We start from the raw sequence: 15,808 nt of genomic DNA on the forward strand, positions 1-15,808 counted from the left end.
CAATTATATTGCGACTGTTTCTGGCATGGAAAAGTTAATCTTCAGTCTCGCTAGCAATTGCAAAATGTTTATGATTATTCCTAGGAAGTTAGTAGATACTAGAAAGCCTATTACTGGCTAATAAGCTGTGAAAAAGGCCAGTGGAATAGGCGCTATGTTGGAGGTAAACTTAATAAGACATTTTAGAATCTCGAGAGGGCAATGCTTTCTATTGCGGGCCAGCTGAACTAGGCTTGCCTGCTTTCTTGTTTGTCAATTCAGATAAAGTGTTTAATGTCAGTGCATGTGTCTGTCTCTGTGTGTGTGTGTGTGTGTGTGTCTGAGTGAGTAAATTGCTAGCAAAGTGGCAGCTGTGATAAAAAAAAGGCCTAATCCTTGCTTCTCTTGCAAATCTTGCCTTCTCTAGCTGGATGACAGCAAAGATCCACCTGACTAGAAAAGGACAGACTGATTGACTGAGAGAATCACTGAATGACATGGAGGAATTAGAGAATGAAGAGGGAAGGCGAGTAGGATGAAAAGGGAGGGGAGGAGGCCAAGAGGGAGATCAGAGCCAAAACTAGTGATGGGAAACCGGAGAGAAGAAACCGTTAGGTCAGAGGTCACATTAGTGTGCAACAGAACTGGGGAGGGGCTCATCAATGCAACAACAGCACCAGCCAAATGGAAGAATGTCTGCAGCATGCTGGGTTATGACCCTGTCTGACCCCTCAGTCCCCAAAGGACTGGCCACAGGCTTTTCCCTACCCCTCCCCCTGACTAGACAGCATTCTTCATGCACCCCTCTGCTGCTCCATATTAGTGGACACACTTTCCAGTCCTGCCTTTAGGGACAAAATGTCAGTGTTCCTGTATTTTAAATAGATTATACTCTGTCCCTGTCATTTCTAAAGGTTCTGCAGGCTCTTTCTGGATGTGTTGTTTATTTAAGGACCATACCACCATTTCCATTTCCCTGCAAAATGTTTCAATGTCAGCAATCAGGTTTTCAAGGTATTACAGTCGAAACCACTTTTTTTTTTTTTTTTTTGAGAGCTTACATGGGTGAACCTGACTGCTGACATTGAAACAGTGGACTAATGTAACACATACCCAAATATAAGTTTTGGGTGTTATATAAAGGGATTAGGCAAACCCCTTTATATAACAAGAACGTGTTCTTAATGACTTGCCTGTAAAAATAAAGGTATAATAATAATTGTGTTCCCATTCAATGTCAGTATGCCTGCATCATAACGGTGCTATTTGTAAGATTTCCTCCATGAAAATGCTTGGATTGAAAATCGATCTGCTGGACGTATTTCTCTTCCAAGTTAGCTCTCCATAACAGGATAGCTTTTCCCCTGACCACCGCACCCACACTGGGTAAGAACGGATCAACTGCTTTGCAACACTCATGGCACCCCAAAAGTGAGTACACCCCTAAGTGAAAATGTCCCAATTAGCCATTTTCCCTCCCCGGTGTCATGTGACTCGTTAGTGTTACAAGGTCTCAGGTGTGAATGGGGTGCAGGTTTGTTAAAATTGGTGTTATCGCTCTCACACTCCCTCATAAAAATGTGTTTTTCCTTTATGGATTATAGGGTGCCATTTTGTTGACAACTATGCCATCTCCGAGCTTCTCCCTTATTGTTATCAGTGCACTTTCCAGCATGTCATTCCCTGCTCTTAATGAAATGGGGAAAACAACCAGGGCTGTTCTTTGGTTAGAGGGATGGCCTTACAAACCTAAGTAGAGTGGATGATGTGTAGAGCGCTGGCTGTTATCTGTGCCGGCACCAGTTCAAGGTCAGACACGCTAGTGTTTTGTGTTGTTAGCAAATGGGAGGCCTCCATGTTGAATGAGGCTGATGGTGAGAGTGGGTTCTAAGTATTGTCATTGGTTCTGCATTGAATTTCTACTGTGAACCTTTGATCTTCATCTCACAGTGGGTCTGTGGAGAACTCGCTCCTATTGTTGCTGCCTTTAACAAGCTGAGACACTCCACAAACATGTGCTAGTCAGGATGTTAACAGATGAGCTTTGATGTCGTCCTTCATTTTATTAGACGTGTCAGAGGCCTTCATAACCTTGTAAATCAACAGTATTCAATCAAGTCAAGCTTCTTCTTTTTTTGCTTGTATACGCAGTGTAGCAGAATGCTTGTTTCAGTCTACTAAACAATGTAGCACTTTCTTGGTATATATTCTGTTAAGTTACAACACTGTTCTAAAGTTTTTTGAACTGGTGCTATTGTATTTACATGTTAGACCGGTAATACGTCATACAGAGTAGGCTCTGATCTCCACAACCCATTGAGGAGGGGAAAAACCTGCATCCCGCGTAGACTACAACAGCGTAAACAAGACAAACCGCCCGGCTTAAATTAATAACGCTTGTCGTGCCGAAGTAGTTGGTTGGTTGTCCGTCTTGCCATTGCTATTATGTTTGTTGTCATGCTGTACTGCTGTCAGTCACCTACTCAATGTGTTAGCTGAAGACAGATCAGTGTTAAACACCAGCTGGGTTAACATAGCTAGCTAGGTCAGTTGTCAGAGCATGATGTTATTGCTAGCTTGCATACTATTTGTAGAGCAAGAATGAAAAGTAAACTATTCCACTGGTAATTTGCTTACCTGGAGACTCAATAAGGTAGGAATAGATGTCTGGGTAGGACACCTCTGGCCATAGAGTGGGGTTAATGCACTGCACCAGTTAAATGCTGGGAGACTGAATAGACATGATTTAAGATGGACCAAATTAATATTTTCTATGTATCTCGCGTGTTCTATGGTAAGCATAATGAACATATATTGACTTCACATAATATATTTTGGGTCATTTATAAACAATTTTAAATCTGGTGGTTCTCTGTTAGTGTTGTTTTGAACTGCTATTTTAAATGAATGTCTATGGTGAGTGTAGTTTGTTGTCCCCCAAAAAGTTCCTGGATGTGCCAGTCTGATGTATGTGTGTCTTGAGAAACATCAGAAAAGCAGAACTTAATATTTGGTACAAATTTTCTGGAGGAAGTATCTTAGACCATTGGACCAACCAAGGCCAAAAGAGTATACAGTGGGGAGAACAAGTATTTGATACACTGCCGACTTTGCAGGTTTTCCCACTTACAAAGCATGTAGAATTCTGTCATTTTTATCATAGGTACAGTTCAACTGTGAGAGATGGAATCTAAAACAAAAATCCAGAAAATCACATTGTATGATTTCTAAGTAATTCATTAGCATTTTATTGCATGACATAAGTATTTGATACATCCGAAAAGCAGAACTTAATATTTGGAACAGAAACCTTTGTTTGCAATTACAGAGATCATAAGTTTCCTGTAGTTCTTGACCAGGTTTGCACACACTGCAGCAGGGATTTTGGCCCACTCCTCCATACAGACCTTCTCCAGATGCTTCATGTTTCGGGGCTGTCGCTGGGCAATACGGACTTTCAGCTCCCTCCAAAGATTTTCTATTGGGTTCAGGTCTGGAGACTGGCTAGGCCACTCCAAGACCTTTAGATGCTTCTTACGGATCCACATGTGTGTTTCGGGTCATTGTCATGCTGGAAGACCCAGCCACGACCCATCTTCAATGCTCTTACTGAAGGAAGGAGGTTGTTGACGATACATGGCCCCATCCATCCTCCCCTCAGTACAGTGTAGTCGTCCTGTCCCCTTTGCAGGAAAGCATCCCCAAAGAATGATGTTTCCACCTCCATGCTTCACGGTTGGGATGGTGTTCTTGGGGTTGTACTCATCCTTCTTCTTCCTCCAAACACGGTGAGTGGAGTTTAGACCAAAAAGCTCTATTTTTGTCACATCAGACCACATGACCTTCTCCCATCCCTCCTCTGGATCATCCTGATGGTCATTGGCAAACATCAGACGGGCCTGGACATGCGCTGGCTTGAGCCGGGGGACCTTGCGTGCACTGCAGGATTTTAATCCATGACGGCGTAGTGTGTTACTAATGGTTTTCTTTGAGACTGTGGTCCCAGCTCACTTCAGGTCATTGACCAGGTCCTGCCATGTAGTTTTGGGCTGATCCCTCACCTTCTTCATGATCATTGATGTCCCACAAGGTGAGATCTTGCATGCAGCCCCAGGCCAAGGGAGATTGACCGTCATCTTGAACTCCTTCCATTTTCTAATTATTGCGCCAACTTTTGTTGCCTTCTCACCAAGCTGCTTGCCTATTGTCCTGTAGCCCATCCCAGCCTTGTGCAGGTCTACAATTTTATCCCTGATGTCCTTACACAGCTCTCTGATCTTGGCCATTGTGGAGAGGTTGGAGTCTGTTTGATTGTGTGGATATGTGTCTTTAATACAGGTAACAAGTTCAAACAGGTGCAGATAATACAGTTAATGAGTGGAGAACAGGAGGGCTTCTTAAAGAAAAACTAACAGAAAAACTCTGTGAGATCCGGAATTCTTACTGGTTGGTAGGTGATTAAATACCTATGTCATGCAATAAAATACAAGTTAATTATTTAAAAATGATAAAATGTGATATTCTGGATTTTTGTTTTAGATTCCATCTTTCACAGTTGAAGTGTACCTATGATAAAAAAAAAGTAGGAAAACCTGCAAAATAGGCACTGTATCAAATACTTGTTTTCCCCACTGTACTTTATATAATATCTAGATATACTTCATATAATATCTGGATATACTTTGTGATACACTTTGTATAATATCTTGATACACTCTGTGATGTACTTTATATAATATTTGGCCACTTGAAAAAGAAAACTATTGTAGTGTTAAATCTGCCCTGTTGTCCATGTCCACTTGAGCAGCTAATGCACGCTACAATGTCCTCCCTAATACAATAGCACCCAAAACACAAGTAATATATCTTTTCATTATATATACATTTTTGTTTCTTTTTTTACATACATACTAATTTTTTTTATTATATCTGAGCTACCCAAAAACATTTAGCCATTGAGCATCAAAACTATGTTTATTAGAAGATCTAGGATTCACATAAAAAATATGAAATCACTCATCAAGCTTTATAATTAATCACGGTCAATTTTATTGTTGTCTCGTTGTTCTTGTTCTGTTGACTTACATTGAAACCCATCTGCTCTAAGGCTATATCTTCTTTAAAACCCTGTGTGTATATCGACCTACCCAAGCCCAATAAACAACCCAGTTGAGGAGGAAACCTATCCAGCTTTCAGCTATCATTGCATTCGGTTTTTCTTTACATTTTACTCAGACTCCCAACTTTTTGCCGGACCACGTAAGTGGAGCCGCCAAGAAGAGCGAATGTCTCTTGATGGATGACTGACTGACTGACTACCCCTAGTGGTTAGTGACGCGGGCCTGTGAACTGTAGGTCCCAAGTTCGTATCCCCTCGCAGACGAAGTGAAGCATTATGAATTATTCCGTATAGACTTCACTGGTTATAAACTCCAGTGACTACATTATAGTAAGCCTTAAATAAAACAGTTTACGGTTTTAGTGCGACTGTTTCTGGTGGATTTTCGAAGTACGCATCCGTGCACGGGTTTTGGGTCAGGATAGACAAACACATTTGCTGGCTACAACATAGGCTACAGTAGTTACGTTACAGTGAGCCTTAACTAAATCTGTTTACGGTTATATTGCGACTGTTTCTGGCATGGAAAATGTATTCAGTCTCGCTAGAAATTGCTCAATTCTTATGATTATTCCTAAGAAGTTAGAAGTTAATAAGCCATTTACTGGCTAATAAGCTGTTAAAACGGCCAGTGGCCAAAGCTAACAGTTCATAGATGCTATTTGTAGTGGAAGTAAACTTAGTAAGAAATGCTAGTCAGTTTAACTGTATCAATATCATTCTCAAATGGCCAAAAGGGGGACCTACACAATATTAGGTAATGTTACATCTGATCGGTGAAAATGAAGGACTGGTTCTGATTAAATAAAGAAATGCCTGTGTTTCCACTGATTTCTCTCTCTCAGCCTGATGCAGTAGATTGCATCATACCTTCCAGTTTGGTTTGGGAATACTTCTCCAGCACCATTTAAATATTTAATAACGTTGTTTTTTTGAATGTAGTTTTCATACTATTGATACTTATAAAAAGTCACAATGTTCTCAGTTGTTCTCTGGTGTTGAATATTGGCTACCTTGGGATACAGAGAGCGAGAGAGACTGATCAGAGAGCATCAGGGTGTTGGATACACCTTTGCTTTTGGTGTATGAAACAATGCTTTTGCTAATTCTGCTATCCTGATTGTCAACGGGGAGATTGTTGGTGCTGGATGGAGTCAAAGGGCAGGAAGTGGGAATGGGATGAAAACGGTAGTGTTGGGTGTAGGAGAGATCGCAAAACGGATTGTGGGTGTAGTTTGAATGAAAATGTACAGAGAACTTATGTAGAGGTACTGTGGTGTGTGGTCTCGCTGGGCCGTTATGGCAGAGTTCTCTCCCTCACTTGAGTGATTGCCAGGGTCCCTATTGTGTGGCGGAAGCCAGAGTGATGGGGATAGCCTGTTTCCCAAATGATACTCTATCCCTTGAGTAGGATACAAACACTGCTCTAAATTGGAGACCGGGTACTATTTGGAACACCTTTTGTTCGTAGTGACAGTTGCTTAATAGATTGCAATCGCAGCTAGTCAAGAAGAATTCACCAGACTTGGTGCTACTTGTAGGAGCATGACTGCCATCTGGTGTTGGTTTGAAACAGTATGCCTACAGGACTGACTTGTAAAAGAATGATATTCTATCCTGTCTGGTTTATTATGTGTTTTTTTTAATCCGTGTTTAAAGGTCTTGTTGTGGTTCTTCTTCCCCAGTCATCGTCTTGAGGTGCGCTCCCAGGTGGCCCAGGCATTCCTGTCCAAATTCCAGCTGTCCCCTGAAGAGATGGCCACATTACGAGGGGCAAGAGACGCACCTGTAACCGAGGTAATTAACACCACCACCTGTCACTGAGCTATTGAACTAAAAATATGTTACACTTGTGTAACAACGGCAACGTCACTGATGTAACTAACAACACTGTCACTGATGTAAATAACAACACCGTCACTGATGTAACTAACAACACCGTCACTGATGTAACTAACAACACCGTCACTGATGTAACTAACAACACCGTCACTGATGTAACTAACAACACCGTCACTGATGTAACTAACAATACCGTCACTGATGTAACTAACAACATCGTCACTGATGTAACTAACAACACCGTCACTGATGTAACTAACAACACCGTCACTGATGTAACTAACAATACCGTCACTGATGTAACTAACAACATCGTCACTGATGTAACTAACAACACCGTCACTGATGTAACTAACAACACCGTCACTGATGTAACTAACAACACCGTCACTGATGTAACTAACAACACCGTCACTGATGTAACTAACAACACCGTCACTGATGTAACTAACTAACAACAACACGTTTCTGAAGTAATTAACTAACAACAGCATCATACATGGGGTAACTAACAACAACACAGTCACTGGGGTAACTAACAATAACAATAGTCTCTGGGGTAACTAACAACAACATAGTCACTGGGGTAACTAACAACAACTTAGTCTCTGGGATAACTAACAACAACATAGTTTATGGGATAACTAACAACAGCATCGTCACTGGCGTAACTAACAACAACAGTCACTGGGGTAACTAACAACAACATAGTCTCTGGGGTAACTACCAACAACATAGTCTCTGGGGTAACTAACAACAACATAGTCTCTGGGGTAACTAACAACAACAAAGTCTCTGGGGTAACTAACAACAACATTGTGATGTGTGTCTCCCACCACACCAGGACTTCTTCACAGCGCTAAATAGGGTTAAAAACATCCATGAAGACGTCAAGATTCTCCTGAGGACCAACCAGCAGACAGCAGGGTAAAATGAATGCACACACACACACACACACTCAACGGGTTTTCAAATCCCTGCCATATCTCTCTCTGTTTCCTTTTGAAGGTGAACTCAGTGATACGATGTAAATGCACAAAGTAAACAGCAAAGTGGGTCAGGTTCTGCACAGAGTTAATGTGTCATGCTCATCTTCTTGGTCCAATGGCGACCATTCTGAAACTGTATTCCCCAGTGTCCGCTGTGTGTGACTGTGTGAGAGTAATCTCTCTTGGACAGACTACATAGATATGAACTGTATTTGTGAGAAAGAACTAGCAGCATTCAGTCTTGTGCCCTGGACAAACCCTGACCTCACTGGTGTTTGGCATCATTCCAGTTTCAGAAGGGGGGGGGGAAATCAGGGCCATAGACTTGCTGTTCAGTTTGAAGGAGAGATGCTGGAGGTTTATGTCACAGTTCCAATGTTACCACAGAACACATACAGACCAAGAAGTTCATTGAGCATCTGAATAATTAAATCTGAGATTGGTGACAGAATGTCTTGCATTTTCCTCATCAAATGCTTCTGCCAACCTCATTTAGCTGAGTGTTATCTTAAAATGTCAAAACAATTAACTGAATTATACCAGACCCATCTTGTACTGGTCCAGACCCTCTTTATACCAGACCCATCTTGTACCAGTCCAGACCCTCTTTATACCATACCCATCTTGTACCGGTCCAGCCCCTCTTTATACCAGACCCATCTTGTACTTGTCCAGACCCTCTTTATATCAGACCCATCTTGTACTGCTCCAGATACTCTTTATATCAGACCCATCTTGTACTGCTCCAGATACTCTTTATATCAGACCCATCTTGTACCGGTCCAGACCCTCTTTATATCAGACCCATCTTGTACCGGTCCAGACCCTCTTTATATCAGACCCATCTTGTACTGCTCCAGATACTCTTTATATCAGACCCATCTTGTACTGCTCCAGATACTCTTTATATCAGACCCATCTTGTACCGGTCCAGACCCTCTTTTGCCTCCAAACCATTTTGTGTTCTTAAGGTCATGGATCATACAAGGTGTTCAAACTGCTCCTTAGGATGTTGTTCAGTGCTGTTCGAATGACATCATGCAGTTGCTTCATACTGGAGGCAATACTCACTGCTGTGAGTGGCCTGTTCCATCTCACCCCAAACATGATCCTTTGGCATAAGTTCTGGGGACTGACCAGGCCACTCTAGTCTGGTCATCCTCCTGGTACCATTCGGAGACTCTGTGCTTGGTGACATTACATATTATCCTGCAGGAACTGCTCTGAGACTCTGGGCTTTGTGACGTTTCATTTTATGCTGCTGTAAGCGGCCAAGTGGTAAACAGTTAACTGAAGCCATGAATGGATGCACCTGGTCAACAACAATGTTCAGATAGGCTGTGGCATTCAACCATTACTCAATTGGTGTCAAGGGACCAAATGTGTGCCTGGAAAACATTCCCCACAGCACAGTCACAGTAGTGTTGAAACAAGGCATGATGGGTCTACAGTCAACTCAAGAAGCATTGGCATCCTTCATGAAATTGAGCAAAATTAAATGCTAAACATAAACACAAACAATGTCATGTTTTGGGTTCTAACATAACAGGGAGTTGAATACTTTAACTTAAACCAAATACTTTCTCTAACACAAAACATGTCAATTAAAATAATATTTTTTCAGAAAAATGTATTGGTACATCAATCAAATTTCAATCAAATGTATTTATAAAGCTGTTTTTACGTCTACAGTTGTCACAAAGTGCTTTTACAAAACACCCAGCCTGAAACATCTACAATCAATAATGTTTTTAAGCTTCAGCTGGAGTGGATAACAACACTGAGCATCTTCCTGTAATATCTGACAAGATTTTTTGAAGGAATCTTAGACTGTTCCCACATTTCAAGGTCCTTGATAGTCTTGTGAACTGCCCTCTTCAATTCTACTCTACTCATCCACAGCCAAGTCTCAGTCATCTGCCAGAAGCAACCAAGTTTTTGGCTGAAATATCATGATACTGGAATTCCTTATATTAAAATAAGCCCCAGGACGTATCCTCTTCTGATGTATCCTCTTCTCATGTATCCTCTTCTCATGTATCCTCTTCTGATGTATCCTCTTCTTGGAATATTTGCAACTGTTGCAGACTTCTGAATGTTTGGATTATTGCCATGGCTGTGCTAAGTGGTATGTTCAACTGTTTATGTATTGTGACACATGGAGCTATGTCCCAATAGATGGATGCTATGTGGCCAGCAGATGGAGACAAAGCCAAGACCTGCTGAGCTCATTTGTCCCCCAGCCTACACACCTTGGCTTGATCACTCTGCGGGTCACATCCCAATCTGTCAGGGTTTAGATGAGTCTCCTGGGTGCTTTACCAAAGGACGAAAAGGGTGAACGGTTATAGACATTAAAGGTGCCAAAAAAAACCAGCAGATGACCAGTGTTGTTAAAGAGTTGATGTTGAAATGTAGTTTTTATGAATACATTTTGTTATTGAAATAGATTTTTGGGTTTTGAGCATTCCCTGGAACTTTCCACATTTGTTGAGACGTTTCAAACATTGGCGTAAAACTCCCTTATTCGGATTGAAAACATGATTTTTGAATCTAAATAGTATGCAAAACATTTATTGTCATAAAAATGATTGTGATCTGGCTCAAATAATTCCGGTCAGCAAATTTTGTAATAATTGTGACAGCCCTACACACCTTATGGTGATCGTTCCCTTGTATGTTTTATGTCCATTACCTAATCTGTGTAGGCAACAACCATCTGTCTCCAATCAGTTGAACGCTTTTTGGGGTTTCCCATGCTGATGGATGGCCAAGGGATTTTACATGCAACCTCATTTATGTTTCGTTCAATTTCATGAAGGGGCATACTTGTGCATAGCGGTGCTGTTGTGAAGTAATGACTGATACCACAGCCCCCAGTGGTGTAATGACTGTACACAGTGATACCACAGCCCCCAGTGGTGTAATGACTGTAAACAGTGATACCACAGCCCCCAGTGGTGTAATGACTGTACACTGTGATACCACAGCCCCCAGTGGTGTAATGACTGTACACTGTGATACCACAGCCCCCAGTGGTGTAATGACTGTACACTGTGATACCACAGCCCCCAGTGGTGTAATGACTGTACACTGTGATACCACAGCCCCCAGTGGTGTAATGACTGTACACTGTGATACCACAGCCCCCAGTGGTGTAATGACTGTACACTGTGATACCACAGCCCCCAGTGGTGTAATGACTGTACACTGTGATACCACAGCCCCCAGTGGTGTAATGACTGTACACAGTGATACCACAGCCACCAGCATGTAGCGTTAAAACCAAGCAGGATGGCCAATGGACTCTACCTTATGTACATCACATCCTTCCATCAGAATGACATAACAGGAAATGGGATTCCTCGGCATCAGGCAATGTTTTTCCACTCATCAGTTTTGGTGGCCCCCGCGCCCTCCATCCCCTGGCCATCTTCCTCCACCGCTGTCATGCAGCAGTATCTGGTGCATATTCAGCTATGTTGGCATCAGTCCTGATCTGCTCTGTGGGAGCTTTTACTTATCTCCCCAGACGAGGTTCCAATGGGAGGCAGTTGTGTAGGGATGGAATGGGTCTGGCCCGGCTGGATGTCCCTGGAACAGTCTATTTACTTGCACCACATGCTGCATCTGTTTGTGGCCTGCCTGTTAGTTTTAACAATTCTCATCAACAAGCTGTTTTCATCCATAGATAGAAGAGTCACAATTAAAAGTTGCTAATTTCATTGTTTTATTATGTTGGGGACTGCCTAGATCTGAACTAAATGTAAATTATTTAAATTGACCTAAACAGTTTTGATTTCAGTTCAACTGAACTGAACTAATGGTGTCTCCGTCCCAGGCTTGAGATCATGGAGCAGATGGCCGTGTTACAGGAGACTTCATACGAACAACTGTACCGCTGGACACAGAGTGAGCATCCACCCATACCTCCATCTATTCATAAATATGACTGCTGTACTGCTGGATACAGAGTGAGCATCCACCCATACCTCCATCTATTCATATATCTGACTGCTGTACTGCTGGACACAGAGTGAGCGTCCACCCATACCTCCATCTATTCATAAATATGACTGCTGTACTGCTGAACACAGAGTGAGCATCCACCCATACCTCCATCTATTCATATATCTGACTGCTGTACTGCTGGACACAGAGTGAGCATCCACCCATACCTCCATCTATTCATATATCTGACTGCTGTACCGCTGGACACAGAGTGAGCATCCACCCATACCTCCATCTATTCATATATCTGACTGCTGTACTGCTGAACACAGAGTGAGCATCCACCCATACCTCCATCTATTCATATATCTGACTGCTGTACCGCTGGACACAGAGTGAGCATCCACCCATACCTCCATCTATTCATATATCTGACTGCTGTACTGCTGAACACAGAGTGAGCATCCACCCATACCTCCATCTATTCATATATATGACTGCTGTACTACTGGACACAGAGTGTCCACCCACTCACTCATCCACCCATTATCTACCCCTTCAATACATTCATCCATCCACCTATCCACCTATACTATTTTGTTCCACCCCATTTGCCAAACCTCAGTCCACGCAACGGTACACCGCCTGGCAAACACAGCGAGGGTGGTTTGTATATCCAGTGCCTTTCCTTTCACCTTCACCTCCCTGGGCCCGACTACACTTAATCAAAGAACCAGCTGAAGATATTCGTTTTTAGTAAACACTTAAATGGTCAGACTGTCATTCCATAATATAGTGGTGTGGGGGTAATCAGAGTGGCAGCTGGAATCATCAGGTATCGTCTTGATCTGCAACACAACCAGGAGGACTTTGGGCAGGAACAGCAACAAGTCTTTCAAGCCTGGTACTTCTCAGGTGTGGGCCAAGATCTCATGTCCTCCTAAGTTTACACAGAGCAGGGGACAAGGAAAATTATGTTTTGTAGATTACCAGTAACATCTCAAAATCAGCCCTAGTCTTAACAGGCAGCCTGTGGAAGAGACTAATACTGGAGTAATGTGATCAAATTTAGGTTCTAGTCAAGATTCTTGCAGCCTTATTTACCAATAATTCAGTGTTATTTTGTGTCTTTTAAAAATAACATTTTGAAATAAGTTTCTGTCGAAATGACTCACTTGGTCTTGCAATTGTTCATTGACAATTATTTTATTATTGTGATTATTGTAAATATAATTTCATTTCACAGTAACACAAAACCGAAATATCATGATTGGATAAGTTGCCACTCCCTTGTATAAAATCAGCATTATTGGCCTCAACCTGTAGTTTTTTCCAGATAAATTAATCAGATTCTGTACATATAGTGGGGAGAACAAGTATTTGAAACACTGACGATTTTGCAGGTTTTCCTACATACAAAGCATGTAGAGGTCTGTAATTTTTATCATAGGTACACTTCAACTGTGAGAGATGGAATCTAAAAATCCAGAAAATCACATTGTATGATTTTTAAATAATTAATTAGCATTTCATTGCATGACATAAGTATTTGATCACCTACCAACCAGTAAGAATTCCGTCTCTCACCGACCTGTTAGTTTTTCTTTAAGAAGCCCTCCTGTTCTCCACTCATTACCTGTATTAACTGCACCTGTTTGAACTTGTTACCTGTATAAAAGACACACACTCAATCAAACAGACTCCAACCTCTCCACAATGGCCAAGACCAGAGAGCAGTGTAAGGACATCAGGGATAAAAATGTAGACCTGCACAAGGCTGGGATGGGCTACAGGACAATAGGCAAGCAGCTTGGTGAGAAGGCAACAACTGTTGGCGCAATTATTAGAAAATGGAAGAAGTTCCAGATGACGGTCAATCTCCCTCTGCCTGGGGCTCCATGCAAGATCTCACCTTGTGGGGCATCAATGATCATGAGGAAGGTGAGGGATCAGCCCAGAACTACACAGCAGGACCTGGTCAATGACCTGAAGAGAGCTGGGACCACAGTCTCAAAGAAAACCATTAGTAACACACTACGCCGTCATGGATTAAAATCCTGCAGCGCACGCAAGGTCCCCCTGCTCAAGCCAGCGCATGTCCAGGCCCATCTGAAGTTTGCCAATGACCATCTGGATGATCCAGAGGAGGAATGGGAGAAGGTCATGTGGTCTGATGAGACAATAGTAGAGCTTTTTGGTCTAAACTCCACTCACTGTGTTTGGAGGAAGAAGAAGGAAGAGAACAACCCCAAGAACACCATCCCAACCGTGAAGCATGGAGTTGGAAACATAATTCTTTGGGGATGCTTTTCTGTAAAGGGGACAGGACGACTGCACCGTATTGAGGGGAGGATGGATGGGGCCATGTATCGCGTGATCTTGGCCAACAACCTCCTTCCCTCAGTAAGAGCATTGAAGATGGGTCATGGCTGGGTCTTCCAGCATGACAACGACCCGAAACACACAGCCAGGGCAACTAAGGAGTGGTTCCGTAAGAAGCATCTCAAGGTCCTGGATTGGCCTAGCCAGTCTCCAGACCTGAACCCAATAGAAAATCTTTGGAGGGAGCTGAAAGTGCGTATTGCCCAGCGACAGCCCCGAAACATGAAGCATCTGGAGAAGGTCTGTATGGAGGAGTGGGCCAAAATCCCTGCTGCAGTGTGTGCAAACTTGGTCAAGAACTACAGGAAACGTATGATCTCTGTAATTGCAAACAAAGGTTTCTTATTAAGTTCTGCTTTTCGGATGTATCAAATACTTGTCATGCAATAAAATACTAATGAATTACTTAGAAATCATACAATGTGATTTTCTGGATTTTTGTTTTAGATTCCATCTCTCACAGTTGAACTGTACCTATGATAAAAATGACAGAATTCTACATGCTTTGTAAGTGGGAAAACCTGCAAAGTCGGCAGTGTATCAAATACTTGTTCTCCCCACTGTATACTCTTTTGGCCTTGGTTGGTCCAATGGTCTAAGATACTTCCTCCAGAAAAGTCGGACTCCTTTATAAAACTTTGTATATATAAGTGGATGTTTCAAAATATCCTCAAGAGTCAGAAGAATAATAATACATGAGGTAAATGCCAACCCAAATATAACATCTGGAGATTTGCGGACCTCAGGTTACTGTGCTTCAACAATAAGAAGAACACTAAATCGAAATGGAGTGTTGCAATGAAGAAGCCTCTGGGGTTAAAAAATAACCAAACTGCCCATTTAATTTTGCCAGACACCACCTGGGAAAACCTGAATGTTTCTGTTGTCCAAAATTTCCCATTTTGGTCACAATCAAAACCGCTATGTTTGGTAAAATCCCAACACTGCCTACTGCCAAAAAAACCTTCCTAGCATTTAAGCATGTTGGTGAGAATGTCAAGATCTGGGGCTGCTTTTCCTTTTAGACCTGGCAAAAATCCCTCCAGTGGCTTAAGGAGACATTTACTCCAAGTTATTACCGATAATGGAAATGCCACAAGCTATTGACTGAAAGGGTTCATATATTTTTGTCAGTTGGTTCATGTGTTTTTGTTAAATACACCCAGCAAAATAATATTTGCTTTCCATGTTCAAGGGCATGGTTCAATTTTGAAGCAGGGATTTATTGTCTGATGTGCATGTTCATTCTCTTTTTTTTCTCAGAAGGTGAATTTACATTGATGAGCAAAAACATTATGACCACTTGCAAATGAAGCGAATCACGTTAATCATCTCCTAACAAGGGCAAAGGTCAAGGTCTGGGTAGATTAGATGGTATCCGAACAATTAGTTCTCATTGTCAACATGTTGGATGCAGGAGAAATGGGCAGGAGTAAAGACCTGAGTAACTTTGACAAGGACCAAATTGTTATGGCCCGACAACTGGGTCAGAGCATCTCTGAAACGGCAAGGCTTGTGGGGTCCTCCTGGTCAGCAGAGGTGTGTA

At 42.1% G+C, this 15,808-nt stretch overlaps 1 protein-coding gene across 2 annotated transcripts in view; it reads left to right on the forward strand.

The window, feature by feature from the left end:
- Positions 1–15,808, forward strand: part of cog6 (component of oligomeric golgi complex 6) — a 57,330-nt gene that overhangs the window by 10,230 nt on the left and 31,292 nt on the right. For both annotated transcript variants that reach the window (XM_029120355.2, XM_029120346.2), the window contains exons 5-7: positions 6,784–6,895; positions 7,785–7,867; positions 11,771–11,841. In XM_029120355.2, coding sequence (XP_028976188.2) covers positions 6,784–6,895; positions 7,785–7,867; positions 11,771–11,841 — 266 coding nt within the window. The remainder of the gene's footprint in view (positions 1–6,783; positions 6,896–7,784; positions 7,868–11,770; positions 11,842–15,808) is intronic.

Source organism: Esox lucius, chromosome 1 (genome assembly GCF_011004845.1).
Source record: "Esox lucius isolate fEsoLuc1 chromosome 1, fEsoLuc1.pri, whole genome shotgun sequence".
In the NCBI taxonomy this organism is placed as follows: Eukaryota; Metazoa; Chordata; class Actinopteri; order Esociformes; family Esocidae; genus Esox; species Esox lucius.